This window comes from Peromyscus leucopus, chromosome 1 (genome assembly GCF_004664715.2).
Source record: "Peromyscus leucopus breed LL Stock chromosome 1, UCI_PerLeu_2.1, whole genome shotgun sequence".
NCBI classification, from domain to species: Eukaryota; Metazoa; Chordata; class Mammalia; order Rodentia; family Cricetidae; genus Peromyscus; species Peromyscus leucopus.
In genome coordinates this window covers 108,346,168-108,359,836 of record NC_051063.1, presented here as the reverse complement: position 1 = coordinate 108,359,836, position 13,669 = coordinate 108,346,168, and the positions used below count along the sequence as shown (strand labels likewise).

The window sequence follows — 13,669 nt, the reverse complement described above, 5'->3', positions numbered from 1 at the left end:
TCAATAAGACAGGCAGTACAGGAAGACACCCAGCATCTTGATCCACATGTGTAAACACATATACCCACACACTCATGTGCATGTACCATATACATGTACACACACACACACACACACACACACACACACACACACACACACACACCAGGAAAATCCTTTCTGCTAGAATTTATGTGTGTGACCTGGCATAAATTATTTACCCCTCTGAGCCTCAGTTTCCCCATCTGTGCCTCCCTCTCTTACTGCAGTTTTAGCAAACATTAGGCTAGGGGTGCCATGCTGATGCTTGATATAGGTTTATACTCAGTTCATCTCACAAGCCAAAGAGCAGAGACTTGTAGCCACATTTTACAAGTGAAGAAAACAGCCTTGGGCAATCAGGAGCTCAGGTCCGCCATTCACGGAAGGCCTGCTCTTTACTGTACCTGCAACCTACCCGAGTGGACAGATCACTTTAACAGCATGCCCCTTCCCAGGAGCCTCACTCTGCTGGCCCGGTGTTCACTGTACCATCTTCCTTCCATGTCACAGTGGACTGCATGGACCCCACCTGTTCCAGTCGGGGTGTCTGTGTGAGAGGCGAATGCCACTGCTCCGTGGGATGGGGAGGCACCAACTGTGAAACACCCAGGGCCACATGCTTGGACCAATGCTCAGGCCACGGAACCTTCCTCCCAGACACCGGACTTTGCACCTGTGACCCAAGCTGGACTGGACATGACTGTTCCATTGGTAAATACGGAGGAAAGGGTTTGGCATGGGAGGTGAGAGGGTTCCACTGTTACATGTGCCTACTCAGTCCTGGTGGGTGGTGTGGCCCTGCCCTCATTCTCCAAACTGTGGACTCCTCATCTTGTGGATTTTTTTTTCTTCTTCTTTCCTGCCTTCTACACTTTGATGCCTCCCCTTTGGGTGAGCAAAGAAGTCAAAAATCACATCCTCAACTTGTTCAGCCCTGGGATTCTGAACAGTGTTGTGTTGGGCACTTTTGTATAGCTCTGAACAGAATAACAAGAGAATGACTTAAAGGAGGAGAGATTCCTCTTAGATCACAGTGTCAGAAGGTTAGGTCCATGGTTGCTTGGTGCACACCATCCTTATGGTAAGAGTATGTGGTGGAAGACATTCTTTACCTCGTGATGGCTGAGAAACAGAGCAAGAGACAGGAGGGGGACAGGGACATGGGACCCACAGGGCATGCCCACAGTGACAGTATTGGTTCCTTGCCTGGTTGCTGTGATACAATACCTGATAAGCCATTTCAGGAAGGATTTATTTGGATTATAGTACCAGAAGATTCTTCCCATTCTGACATGGAAGATATGCCACAGGAGCTCAGATGGAGGGCCACATTATTACCAGTCAGGAAGCCTGAGCAGGAAGTGGGAGTAGGCTATAAGCCCATCCCCTGTGACACATTTCTTCCATTAAGGCTATACCTCTTAGAGGCCCCACAACTTTCCCAAACAGTACCAGCTAGGGGAATAGAATTCAAACACCTGTGCCTATGGCAGACCCCTCACATTCAAACACCTCACCTCATGGCAGTGACCTGCTGCCTCCAGCAGCATTCCAGCTCTCCAAGTTTCTAGAACATTCCCAAGTAGCATCATCATCTGAGGACAGAGTGTTCAGCAGACGAGCCCACAAAGGAACATTTCAATTTTAAACCATAGCAAGTGTCATTTATCAGCACTGACAGTGGCTCCTATGATTCGAGATGTGTTTTACTGGGACTTATCTGGTGCCAAGGCCACAAGGGATCCTAAGAGAGCTGCAGGAAATAGGGGTCATGGGGAGCACCTTCCCCACCCTGCTATCCTTTTAGTTTCATCCTTTCCTTAGAGTGAGAGATAAGCTCAGTGTGGATGTTAGGGTCCTCTGTGCCTGCAATGTTTTTCTGGCTTAGAGCTCTACTGGACGGTAGTCACCATGAATGAACAGTAGCAAATGTGTCTGTTAGTGGATGCAGCCCCAGGACTCAACATGGGTCTACCTACTTTCTACATCTGCTTGGTAAAGATGCACAGATGGATGGATGGATGCATGGATGGATGGATGGACAAGCATATGACTGGGGCATCTGGTTCTACAAAGGGTAATTCTGTTGGTAACCTCTTTGTAAACACCCTCTGATTAGACCCTCCCAGTGTGGGGACTAAATGAGAACATGTGTGAACTAGCTCACACAGCAGCAGCCGCAGTAGATTTACATCATACAACTCATGTCATCCATACAAAGCCTATGGAAGAAAGAAATCAGCCTCCACCTTTCCAACTTACACCACATTCTAACACACCTACTGTATGCTTTTTTAACCAGATGGGATGGAGAGATAAGAAAGTACCTGCCTTGTAGTGTGTGCTTTCTGGGAAGTAGGGAAGGGAGACTTACCTCGAATCGCTGTCCGACCACTCCATACTGTTAAAGCAAAGCTCAAATCAGCTCATTATGGTCTGGATTAACAGTTCTGATCATGATCAAGAGAGATGGCTATGATCTTTGGCAAAAACTAGACCCATGCACCATTCATGCCTTTAGAAAAGCTTGAATTACCTTTCCTGCTGAATGGAGAATTTCTGTTCAATGCACAGTCTAAATTGGACTTTTATCCCTGTTTGCAAAGCTCACGTAAAGACATGATTGTGAGCACAGATGTGCAGTCTCAGGAATAATTCTCTTTATATAGCTCTGTTTATTGCAATATAATAAATGGTCCCCTTAAAGCCACGCTGCCTTGTATTGTTCATTATGTGGCCGAAAAGCTAATTTACGATGGGTCTATAACCCGTGCCTTGCACTGTTAATCCCCAATGAAATTCCACAGCCTGGGAGGAGGCAGGGATACCTTTGGCTGAGCTTGAGTACTCTTCAGTTGGGCCAGCAAACAATGATGACAAAACCATTAGAAAAAGGGGTTAGAGAGATGGCTCCGTGGGCAGATGCTGTGCAAGCGTGAAAGTCAATCCCCAGCACCCATGTAAATGGCCAGGTGCTACGTTATGTATCTAAAGCCCCAGCACTGGGTAGAGGGGTGGAGACAGGTGGATCCCGGGGGCTCTCTAGCCAGCCAGGACAGCTCCAGGTTCAGTCAGAAGTCTTGTCCCGAAAAATAAAGGGAGAAAACCTCTGATTTCTCCACACGTGTACTAACACACACGCGCGCGCGCGCACACACACACACACACACACACACACACACACAACTGAAAAGGACTTTGAATAGATTCATTGATCTCAATCTTCTTAGTCATAGGCCTCATGGCCGTAGCTGATACCAGGCATGTATGTGGACTCACGTAGAAAAGCATAGGAGAGTCCCAAGCTGGGAGGAATCCATGGGGCAGATAGACCTGGGTTCAAATCCTGGCTACTTACTAAGTATAACTTTAGACCAGTTATATCACCCCTTAAGCCAAAGTAAATGGAGATAATGATAGAACCTACTTCTTTGTGGGAATTGTTTAAGATAATGTTAAAGAGAGCTTAGCTTGCAATTTGGCCCATGATATGTGCTCAATAAATGTTATTGCTAATTATGATTTGGCTAAAACACCCATTGGAGAAAGTACCAGATATTCACAAAGATATCTGATAGCAACGCAAGAGGGAAGCTGCAGTGTACCTCTCAGAAGTGTGCAGTGTTGTCTTCAAGTCTCTAGTCTGTCGCTGACTAAATGGCCCTGTGCCTGCTGCCAGGGCAGGGATTTAAAGACGGCTTCTGACTTAGTTATTATTCCCCTAATAACTAATAATAATAGTAATGATGTACTGTGTTTGTTGAGTTCCCCATGATACACCAAGACATTTCATATAGGAACACACACACACACATACACATACTCATACACGCTCACAAACACTACACACACACACTCACACAAATATGCATACACACACAGAGAGAGCCATGAAAGACAGAGATGGTGGTGAGCACAGAATCATCTGCATGCCTGTGATAAGACCTGGGTTGGCTGTGACTCACCTAAGGCACACTGGAGTCAGGAGATGAGAGTCAGACACAAGCCCTGGGTTCAAGGACCAGCCTGCTTCTTATGGCCCCATGCTGCCTCCTTCCAGGCACTATCACTCCTCCGCTGTCACTTCACCTCAGGAAGCCAGTGGTTCTGCCACAGACGAGCTGTGTAACGCTGGCTGGGTGACAGACACTACTTCAGTTTCCTTCTCTGAAAGTACAGAGGTACTAATACAAATCACAGTGGGTGTGACATCAGTTAAGTCATTTTGCACATGCATAGTGGTGACTATCACAGATTAAGCATGTGATGTGTTTCTATAACCTTCCTTCCAAGGACTTTCACTGAGAAGAGCCGTTCATGAACCATTAGTGAGGCCTAGCAAGAGACACCTCATTGCCTGGACCCACTACAGCCAAGAGGCTGTCTTCACGTTCAGGGACCTTTCTCAAGGACTGTGGCCTCCGTTACAGAGCCCTAATAGGAAGCCTTGTTGCCCTTCAGCAGCCTCAGCCAGTAGCTGAACCCCTTCAACGCTGTTTTCTCCTACATTCGATTTACCTCACAGACCTGTTGTGAGGACAGGTGAGAAAATGTCGGTGAAGTAGTTCTCCCAGAACCCGGCACAGCGCTGCCTGTGTGATTTATGATTCCTGCCGCCTGGCCCAGGAGGTAGGCACAGATACCCGAGTCTTTGTCGGGAGCTGCAGGCCAGCGGGCTCATCCTAAGCAATCCTTGCACCATCCGCAGTGCAGACGGCCAAGCTGATGGGTTGACAGAGATAGCCGGGCTGGCTGCCTCCTAGGGGAAAAGACTGTCTCCTCCATGCTATGAGCGTCTGGCACCAAGAACAGCATTTAATGAAGGTAGCTTAAGTCAACATGCCCCGTAATGAAATGTGAGCTGACAGGGTCCTCAGCACTTTCGTGAGGACTGTGGAAACAGTAAAGGCAGATCTTACACAGCGTTTACTCAGGTCCTTGCTTCCCAGAAACATCTCCCCAAATCCAGTCTCATTCACGTGGTCCTCCTTCTTGACAAGCCAGATAAGGTAGCTGGGGTCTGAGTCTCAGAAGCCACAAAGTCAAATCTCACCTCAAATATGCCACCGACTGAATCCTTTGCGATATTGATGCTGATGATAAGGGGATATGATCTCCACCCCCATTTTATAGAAAAGAAAGTCCTGGGGAGGAGAAATGGCTTTTCCAGCTTTCCAGAGACTGAGTTTGAATTAAATCTGGCCTCTCTCTATCTACGTCTTCAGCTCTTGCTTCAGACACTTTTCCATCAAAAAGAGGTCTCCTTGCCAGTATCTTGCCCTTTTTTTGACAAGCAGTAGTATAGACTGTTAATCTACAAGGCCATCTATTTCTTGGTGCTCACTGCAGACCAGCCATTGAACTGCATGCTCTGTAGCCATTAAGATGGCCAGAACTCATAAGAGCCCCGTAAAAAGGTAGTTGTGATATCGAGGGTGATGTTGATTGTCAACTTGGCAGGGTCTAACACAGTCATGGAAATGAACCTCTGGGCACATCTGTGAGGCGTTTTCTAGACTAGATCAACCAAGGTGGGAAGACACTCCTTAAATGTGGGTGACACCACCCCATGGGCGGGACTTCCCAGGCTACATAAAAAGCAGAAAGCCAGCTGAGCACCAGTATTCACTGCGACTCTGCTTCCTGACTGAAGGTACTGAGTGACCAGCTGCCACCAGCCACTGCTGGCATAACCTCCCCCAGCACAATGGACTGTAGTTTTGAACCATGAGACAAAAGAAACCTTTCCTGCCTTAAACTGCTTCGGGTAGGTTATTTTGTCTCATCAACAAGATAAATAACAAACACAATAGCGCTACTCTTATTAACACTGCTGGATGAGGAAACACGAAGCTTAGAAGGATTGCTCCCAGTGCCCACCCCGTTTTGTTTAGTGCGTGGCCACCTCCAGCCAGACTTAGGTGTAGTCTTTCCTAAATATGTTCATCAGTTTTCTGTCACCATGACAAAATGCCTGAGAGATGATCAAGTAAGAAAGAGTCAAGCTTAAGTTTGTCTCACAGTTTAGGAAGTTCAGTCCACAGCCTCGCTGCTTTTGGGTTGGTGCCAAGGCAGCACACTGTGTGTTGGAGCAGGAGCTGCTACATCATGGCTGCCAGGAAATGACAGAGAGAGGAAACAAGAGTCAGGGTCCCATTACCCCCTCCCAAGATGTGCCCAAGTAAACTAACGTATGTGTGCTTAGTCTCACCTACTAAAAGGTGATAACACCGCAGAATGGGGACTAATCCTTAAACATATGGTCACTCGGGCCACTCTGGATCCAAAGCATAATATTAAGCATGGTGGTAATCTGAGCACTGTTTCGTGGCCATGTCTCTCAAGACAAACTGAACAACATGAGGTCAGGGTCTATCTGTCAGTACCCCAGCACAGGGCTGGACACCTAGTAGGTTCTCGTGATTAGTGCACTGAGTGACCTAACCAGGAAATGGTCAAAGTGGAGGGGGGGGCAACAGAGCCCCGAGGAATGCAGAAGAAGGGCCACATACAGCTGGAGCTTTCTGGGAAAAGCCCAGCGTCAGAAGACGGACATTTGCACTGTCTCGTGCCTCCCTTTCCCGTCTTCACTCTCTCCCTTCCCTTCCACCTCCGCTCACTCCACAGAGCTGAAGCCAAGCCCTCAGCTCCATTCTATCACAGTCCAGACATCATTCCTCTTGGTCCCATACCCTCCCAGGACAAGGACCAGCATTGGCTCACCTCTTCCCAGCCATCTCCCTGGGGAACAACGTTCATATACATAGGGCACACTCCTTGTCTGTACCCAGCCTCCACCTGAGTGCTCTGGCTGGTTTTTCTTTGGCTCAAGGTAGAAGGAGGGGGAGGGATTTAACCTCTTTGGCATTATCCTTAAAATCAGCAAAGCCTGCTTTTCTTCCGGAGTCTACTGGCTTCTAAAATCAATTCAGGCTCTTTGACACTTTCTAGGTACCAATCGCCCCAGGCCGGGTTCTTCTCGGGTCTTCCTTCTCACTCTCTCCCCAGCGCCTCTCTTCTCAGCCTCATGGACTGGGTCTTCAGTCCTCCTGCTCAGCAAGCTCTCTCTCATCTTATCTTCTGTAAATTACTTTTATTTGAGAGGAGCCTGTCACTGTGTTTTATTCCTCTGGGTTGCTGGCTCACAGAAACAGTACATGGCAGAGATTCTTGCCTGTAAAATGATCGTGCTGGTAGTTTATGATTCTTGTAATTTCATTGCACTTGAATTTCATGGAATAACAGGTGGAGATGCATCAGAGACTGCGCAGAATGGGTTTGAAGGCAGCATGTGCTATCAGTAAAATCATGTGGGATTTGGAGTAGGACCAGGCTATGTGGTCAAGCCTCAACTTATCCCAAGGGTGACCTCTGGCCTCCACACACATATGCACATACATGTACTTATACATACTTGCACAATACACACACACACACACACACACACACACACACACACACACTAGCACACACACTAGCACATATGCACACAAAAATCCTGGATTAAATTTTTTCAATGAGCCAGGCATGGTGGTGCATGCTTTTAATCCCAGCACTCAGGAGGCAAAGGCAGGTGAATCTCCTAGAGTTCAAGGCCAGCCTGGTCTACAAAGAGAGTCCAAGACAAGCAGAGCTGTCTCGAAAAACAAAAGCAAAACAAAACAAATGCTTCAGTGAACTTGAACTATTTCCCTTTGAGACTCCACTTCTTTCTTTGCTCTCAGATCTACCGGGTGTAGGTTCTTCCAGAATTTGGATGGAGACCTTCCAGAATTCAGATTTAGATCCTCTGAGCTTCCATTCTCTATCTCTCTCCTTCCTTGTGGTGGTAATCTAATTGTACTGAAATATTATTTTGATTGTATGTAATAAATAAAGTTGTCTGGGGGTCAGAGCTATTAGAGCCATAGCAAGAGTGTGGCGGTGGTGGCACACGCCTTTAATCCCATAGATATCTGTGTGTTCAGGGTCAGAGCTATTAGAGCCATAGCAAGAGTGTGGCGGTGGTGGCACACGCCTTTAATCCCATAGATATCTGTGTTCAGGGTCAGAGCTATTAGAGCCATAGCAAGAGTGTGGCGGTGGTGGCACACGCCTTTAATCCCATAAGATCTCTGTGTGTTCAGGGATACAGTCAGCATTGGAGACATATGCCTTTAAGACTTAGGGGGCTGTACATTCAGACAGTGACGAGGCAGTCATGTGTTTGGGTTTACAACCAATGAGAAGGCAGAACGACATACTATAAAAAAACGAACCGACGGGAAGTAGGTCTCTTTTCGCGAAGCTGGGACAGCAGAAGGAAGGGTGAGATTTAGCTCTGAGTTCTGACCTCTTGGCTTTCTCTTTTACATTGTTTCTGTGTTTCTTATTTAATAAGACGGTTGGTTACATCAACACTTCCTAACAAAAAGAAAAGAAGAAAAGAAAAAGAAAATCACAAAGCATGTAAAAGAACAATAAATAATTGGATGGATTGGATGGATAAGAAGTTGAAAAGCTCTGTATTAAATTAAGTCACAATCAACAGCAAAATGAACTAAAGGCTTAAAAAAATAAGCTGAAAGTAGCATCAGGGTTAAGAAAAATTAAAGCTCTGAACATAGCCATTGCATTAGCGCTAAATTTTGAAAATGGTAATTCAATTTTATTTACGAGGCAAAATATAATTACATTTAAATTTGAGAGAAGAGAATTTAATTCTTATTAATGACAGAAAGACAGAGTGAGATGCTTTAATGCCAGAAAAATTGTCTGATGTTCATGGATGGGAGAGAAAATTAGATTCGGCGTCAAGCATTCGCCCCTGTTACAAGTCTCATTTGTGTAGCCAGAATTGTTCTCTCTCTGAGAAACATTACCTTCTCAGCCCAGAAAGCACAGTGCCGACAGCCAATTAAACATCAAAAGGAAATGATCAGGTCGGGCTGTTTCTGTATAGGTATGTTACAGGCCGGGAAACTCAAGGTTAGAATTTCACCAGCGGAATAATATCCATTGAGACTTGACATTTCCCATACCCCTTCCCAAAGCCAGTGACAGCCTAAGTATCAAAGTTCAGAATAATAAATATCTACAAGATTGACATCAGTGTAGAGAAGGAGAGTGAGATGGGGGAGGCAGGGAAGAGCCCACCCATTGGCTGGAAAGTAGCAGAGGTTTAGACAGAACGAGATGGTCAGTTCCCAGCACTTAATCAAAGACTGGAAAATTGAGCCCAGACAGGCACACTGCTAAATACTGCCAGAGTTAAAGGTTGATAAAGCAAAAGCTGGCAGCTTTGTAATTTAGCAGAATTTCCCTCGACAGCCCCGGAACATTTTCTATCAGAACTGGAGCTTTTCAGTATGCAAATAGAAGCCCTCCTGCAATTGGACTTCAGAGTCAGGCTTCTGTTTGGATGCTCGGGCTGACACTTTGTAGCAAATCTCCAGTCATCTTCCTGAATCAAACTGCTGGTACGATAACTTGTAATTTAAAAGAAGAAAAAAGTCTGTTCTTTGAATGGAAATGTTACATTTTACAGAGCCCCTTCCCATATGTGCTTCATGATTTATTCAAACAGCAGCTACCTAAGCCTCTGACGTGGCAGATGGGCTTGTTCCCAGGAAACCAGGCTTCAGGGGACTTGGGTGACTTGCCCAAAGACACTTTGTGGAAACCATGATTCAAAGCCAGGACCCTCTGGGATCAGGGTTCATATTTACCCCTGTTCAACTCTTTCACTGGTAACTACGAAGGTCTGTGCTAAACTGACAAGTCAAGGCATCAGGACCATGCCAATCAGCTTGTGTCGTGCCAGGAACCATGTGTTTTAGTTCTGGTTCCTGTTGTCGTGATAAAATACCCTGACAAAGCAACTAATTGGAGAACAGGTTTATTTTTAGCTCACAATCCCAGGTCAGAGTTCATCAGAGCAGGGAAGTCAAGGCATCAGGAATTCGAAACAACTAATCACATCACATCCACAGATAAGAAAGCAAGAAAGGAACACATGAATACCTGTGCTCAGCTCACTTTCTTGGGTTTGTTTGTTTGTTTGCTTGTTTGTGGTTTTTGTTTTGTTTTTCAATACAGGGTTTCTCTGTGTAGTTTTGGTGCCTGTCCTTGATCTGTAGACCAGGCTGGCCTCGAACTCACAGAGATCCGCCTGTCTCTGCCTCCCGAGTTCTGGGATTAAAAGCGTGCGCCACCACCGCCCAGCTTTCTCGGGGGTTTTTTACAGACTAGAACAGGAACAACCCAGGGAATGGCGCCACCTACATTCAGGCTAGAGCTTCACATATTGTAATCAAGACATGCCCACAGGCCAGACTGATCTAGACAGTCTCTCATTGCAACTTTCTTCCCAGGCAATTCTCAGTTGTGCTGAGTTGATCATTAAAACTCCCTATGGTGCCATAGAAATCGATTCCAAGAAACAGGAGGGATATGTGTAGTTCTTTCATTTGGGCTCATATGCGTAGCTTCTTGGAGGGAGTCAGAGTTAAAGTGGGTGATAGAGATTGGTCAGTCTAGACAAAAGTAATAGTTCCTCGCAGGAGCCCACTGTAAACACCAAGTATTTGTAGCATCTGCTACAGATAGATCAGGATGTTTTCTGGGCATTTCTAGTAATGTGGCACAACATCTTAGGTATTTCTGGTAACGATGAAAGAAAGAAGTGATGGAGAACACAAGCAACAGAAGGTGAATGGCCTTGAGAAAGTTTGAGTTTTTGTCTGTCATTGGGAATCATGAAGGAATTTTAAGCAGTGGTCTGATATGAGTAAATCTGGTTTTAGAAAGCTAGCTCTAGGGATTGGGGGGAGATGCTCAGGGCTTAAAGGAACTTGCTATGCATGAAGACCCAAGTTCAAATCCCCAGCACCCACATTAAAAATCCAGGCATGGCTGCACAGCCCTAAATCCTCATCACTATGGGAGGCAGAGGCAGGGTTTCCGGGCCACTAACCTAGCTCAGAAGACCCTGTCTCAAAGAAATAAAGGGGAGTGATATATTGGGACAGTTAATAACCTCTTCTGGCTTCCTCAGGCTCATGCATGGGTACACACTCACATGTGCACATATCACACACACACACACACACACACGCACACGCACACGCACACGCACACGCACATGCACACACACAAATGATAGTAATAATAGTTAATAAATAAGTAGAAAGATTGTGTAAGACCAGTATGCTGTCTGAAGTGCCAAGTGGACATCCAGGTGGCAGTGTCTAGAAAAACTAGATGGATGGACTCATGTTAGAAGGGGACCAGGATTAAAGATCTTTGGAAAGATTTAGCATCATCTTTCTCCTCAGTTTACCCCCTTTGGCTCTCTTGGAGGAGTTTTGGGTGAGGGATTTTCTAACTCTGCCAAAATATGCATCCTGGTCATATTCTTTGGCTTCTCTTCTCCCTGGCCCTTTCCTGGTTTGTTATCCTGCCAGTTCAGACAGCATGCAGAGTCCTCTTCTGGGCTGGGTTTGAAGCCCTCTAATTAGGAAGCCAGCTCACCTCCAATTAAGATGAAGAGCAGTGGCTTGCTGCTTCTTGCCAAGGTGCTTTGTCAGGACTTGAAACCGAAGTTCTGGAGGAAATAGGTGTGAAGCCCTGCTCTGTGCCTCCATCCCAGGTTTCTCGTTCCGGCCTGGTCTGAGAGCTCTCTAAGCTCCTCGAATGAGGTGAAAGGCCGTGTGCTTTCCAAGGCTCATTAGCTTTGTGCCTTCTCGGTCTATGGAGCAGAGCCATGACTTGGAGCAGTTCTGGCTGGAGGGTTATAGGGAGGGAAGTTGAAACGCTCAGGAGAGAGGCTGAGTTCGGCCTCCATGTCTAGAGGAGACTAATTACTGCAGGGACGTATGTCAGAGGCTCTTTTTGTACCTGCTTCCTCTCCTGGTTTCTTCCAGAAACCTGCACTGAGACAAAACAACCATCTGTTCAGCTTGCAAGGGAAGGCAGGAGGAGCTGCCATACTTGGGGAACGGTAGTTTGTTGGAAGTACGAGGAGATTCTCACCCTGGGGAGAAAAATTAACTGTACTCTAATAACCTACCATGTGCTGGGCAAGTAGCTGGCTTTGTGTTAGTTTTTGCACATGGGTTACTTAGAGAGAGGTCTAATTTTATATTATCTCCACATCCTGAGCTTCTAGGGATATCATGTACATAGCAGATGCTCGGCATATTTTTGAATTACTTTTAAACTTCTGGTGGAGAGTCGTCATTATCACAATCTTAGAAATGTCACAGCTGAGGCTCAGAGGTAGGCAGCTCTTGTTCTCCACAGGTAGGGAGTGGCCGAACACACAGGTCCTTACCTGACTTCGACCCTTTGCTCCACGCAAAGTCAGAGAACCTTGCATAATGACATGGTACACTTGGGCCCATGCCGGAAGTATGGCAACACAGAGAAGTGTGGAAGACACATTTGCTGTGTGAGACTCGCCAGGAAACGCAGACATTAATCTGTGGTGGCAGGGCCCTCCAGGCAATGCCTGTAGACTAATGACCCTGAGAAAATAGTGCATGCAGGGGAGCCCTGGAGTGTTGGGAGCAGAAAAGACGAAGCTGCTTCCAGTCAGGATTAAAGGAGGGGGACCCAAAAGGGAGCTGGTGTCTGAGCAGGAACTGAAAGAGTGTTTAGACTTGAGCCTATGTAGATGGACCCAAGGAGAGCCACATGGGAAGAACCCATGCAGAAGCTCAGAGGAAGGGCCCCGAAGTATAATGGCTGCTCTCCTGTGGCATTGGCAAAGATGGCTCTCATGACCGCTTTTCTGAGGTAGATAACAAGGTCTTGCTCAAGTACTGGCACGTATGTCACCACGTACAGAAGGCAAGGCTCCCTTATCCTTCTTGCCTTGCCTTCCTGTCCATAGAATGGCTAGAAAGTTTCTGGGCCGCCTTCCCATGCTCTAACCACAGAAGCTGCCCCTCTGAGTCCCCGGCTCTCCCTCCCTTGACTCTCCATCCACTTTGAGAGGATCTCCTGGTGACAGCCTGCCACCTACAAGCCACCTTCAGCTCTCCCCTGGCTCTCCCTCCTTCTTCTGTTTCTATCCCATCCCAGGGTCATAGGTATCATTCACCACCCAGTTCCCTTATGTCTGCACCTCTCTTTCTCACCCACCTTGCAGTTCCCAGGCTCAATCAACTGCTCACTACCTCTGGACACACAGCCCTCCAGCAGGCAGACTGCGCATGGGTATGATGGGCAACCTCTCCCATGCCCTCCAGCTGCGGTTCTCCACACACTCGGAGCTATAGTGCTCAGTCCGCAGAGGGCTATCTCAGTGTCCACATCTATTCACCAGCGCTCCATTTGGCAGGTATTCTTGCTCCCTATTTCCTGAGGACTGACATTATTGCTTAACCCCGCCCCATTATTCTGGATGGTCCCTCACACAGTCTGTGCCCCATACATCTCTCAGCCTGTATTCTATGCCCAACTGATGAGCTGCCTACAAAGCCTGTCCCTCCAATTACACTCTGGATTCAGTGCTCACCAACTGTTCAAAGACACCTCAGCGGGATGCCATCTCCTTGTTCCCCTCCCATCTTGGAATCTCCCTTCCTCTGGCTAGTTCCAGTACACAAACATGATGTGCTTGCTGTATAATAACCGTTTACTCCATGGAAGGTGGAAAGAATAT

At 46.8% G+C, this 13,669-nt stretch overlaps 1 protein-coding gene across 1 annotated transcript in view; it reads left to right on the top strand.

The window, feature by feature from the left end:
* Tenm4 (teneurin transmembrane protein 4) overlaps positions 1 to 13,669 on the top strand; it is a 2,730,446-nt gene that overhangs the window by 2,595,605 nt on the left and 121,172 nt on the right. Inside the window, 1 exon segment of the mRNA XM_037206447.1 lies at positions 532 to 732. Within this exon segment, the coding sequence (XP_037062342.1) occupies positions 532 to 732 (201 nt within the window).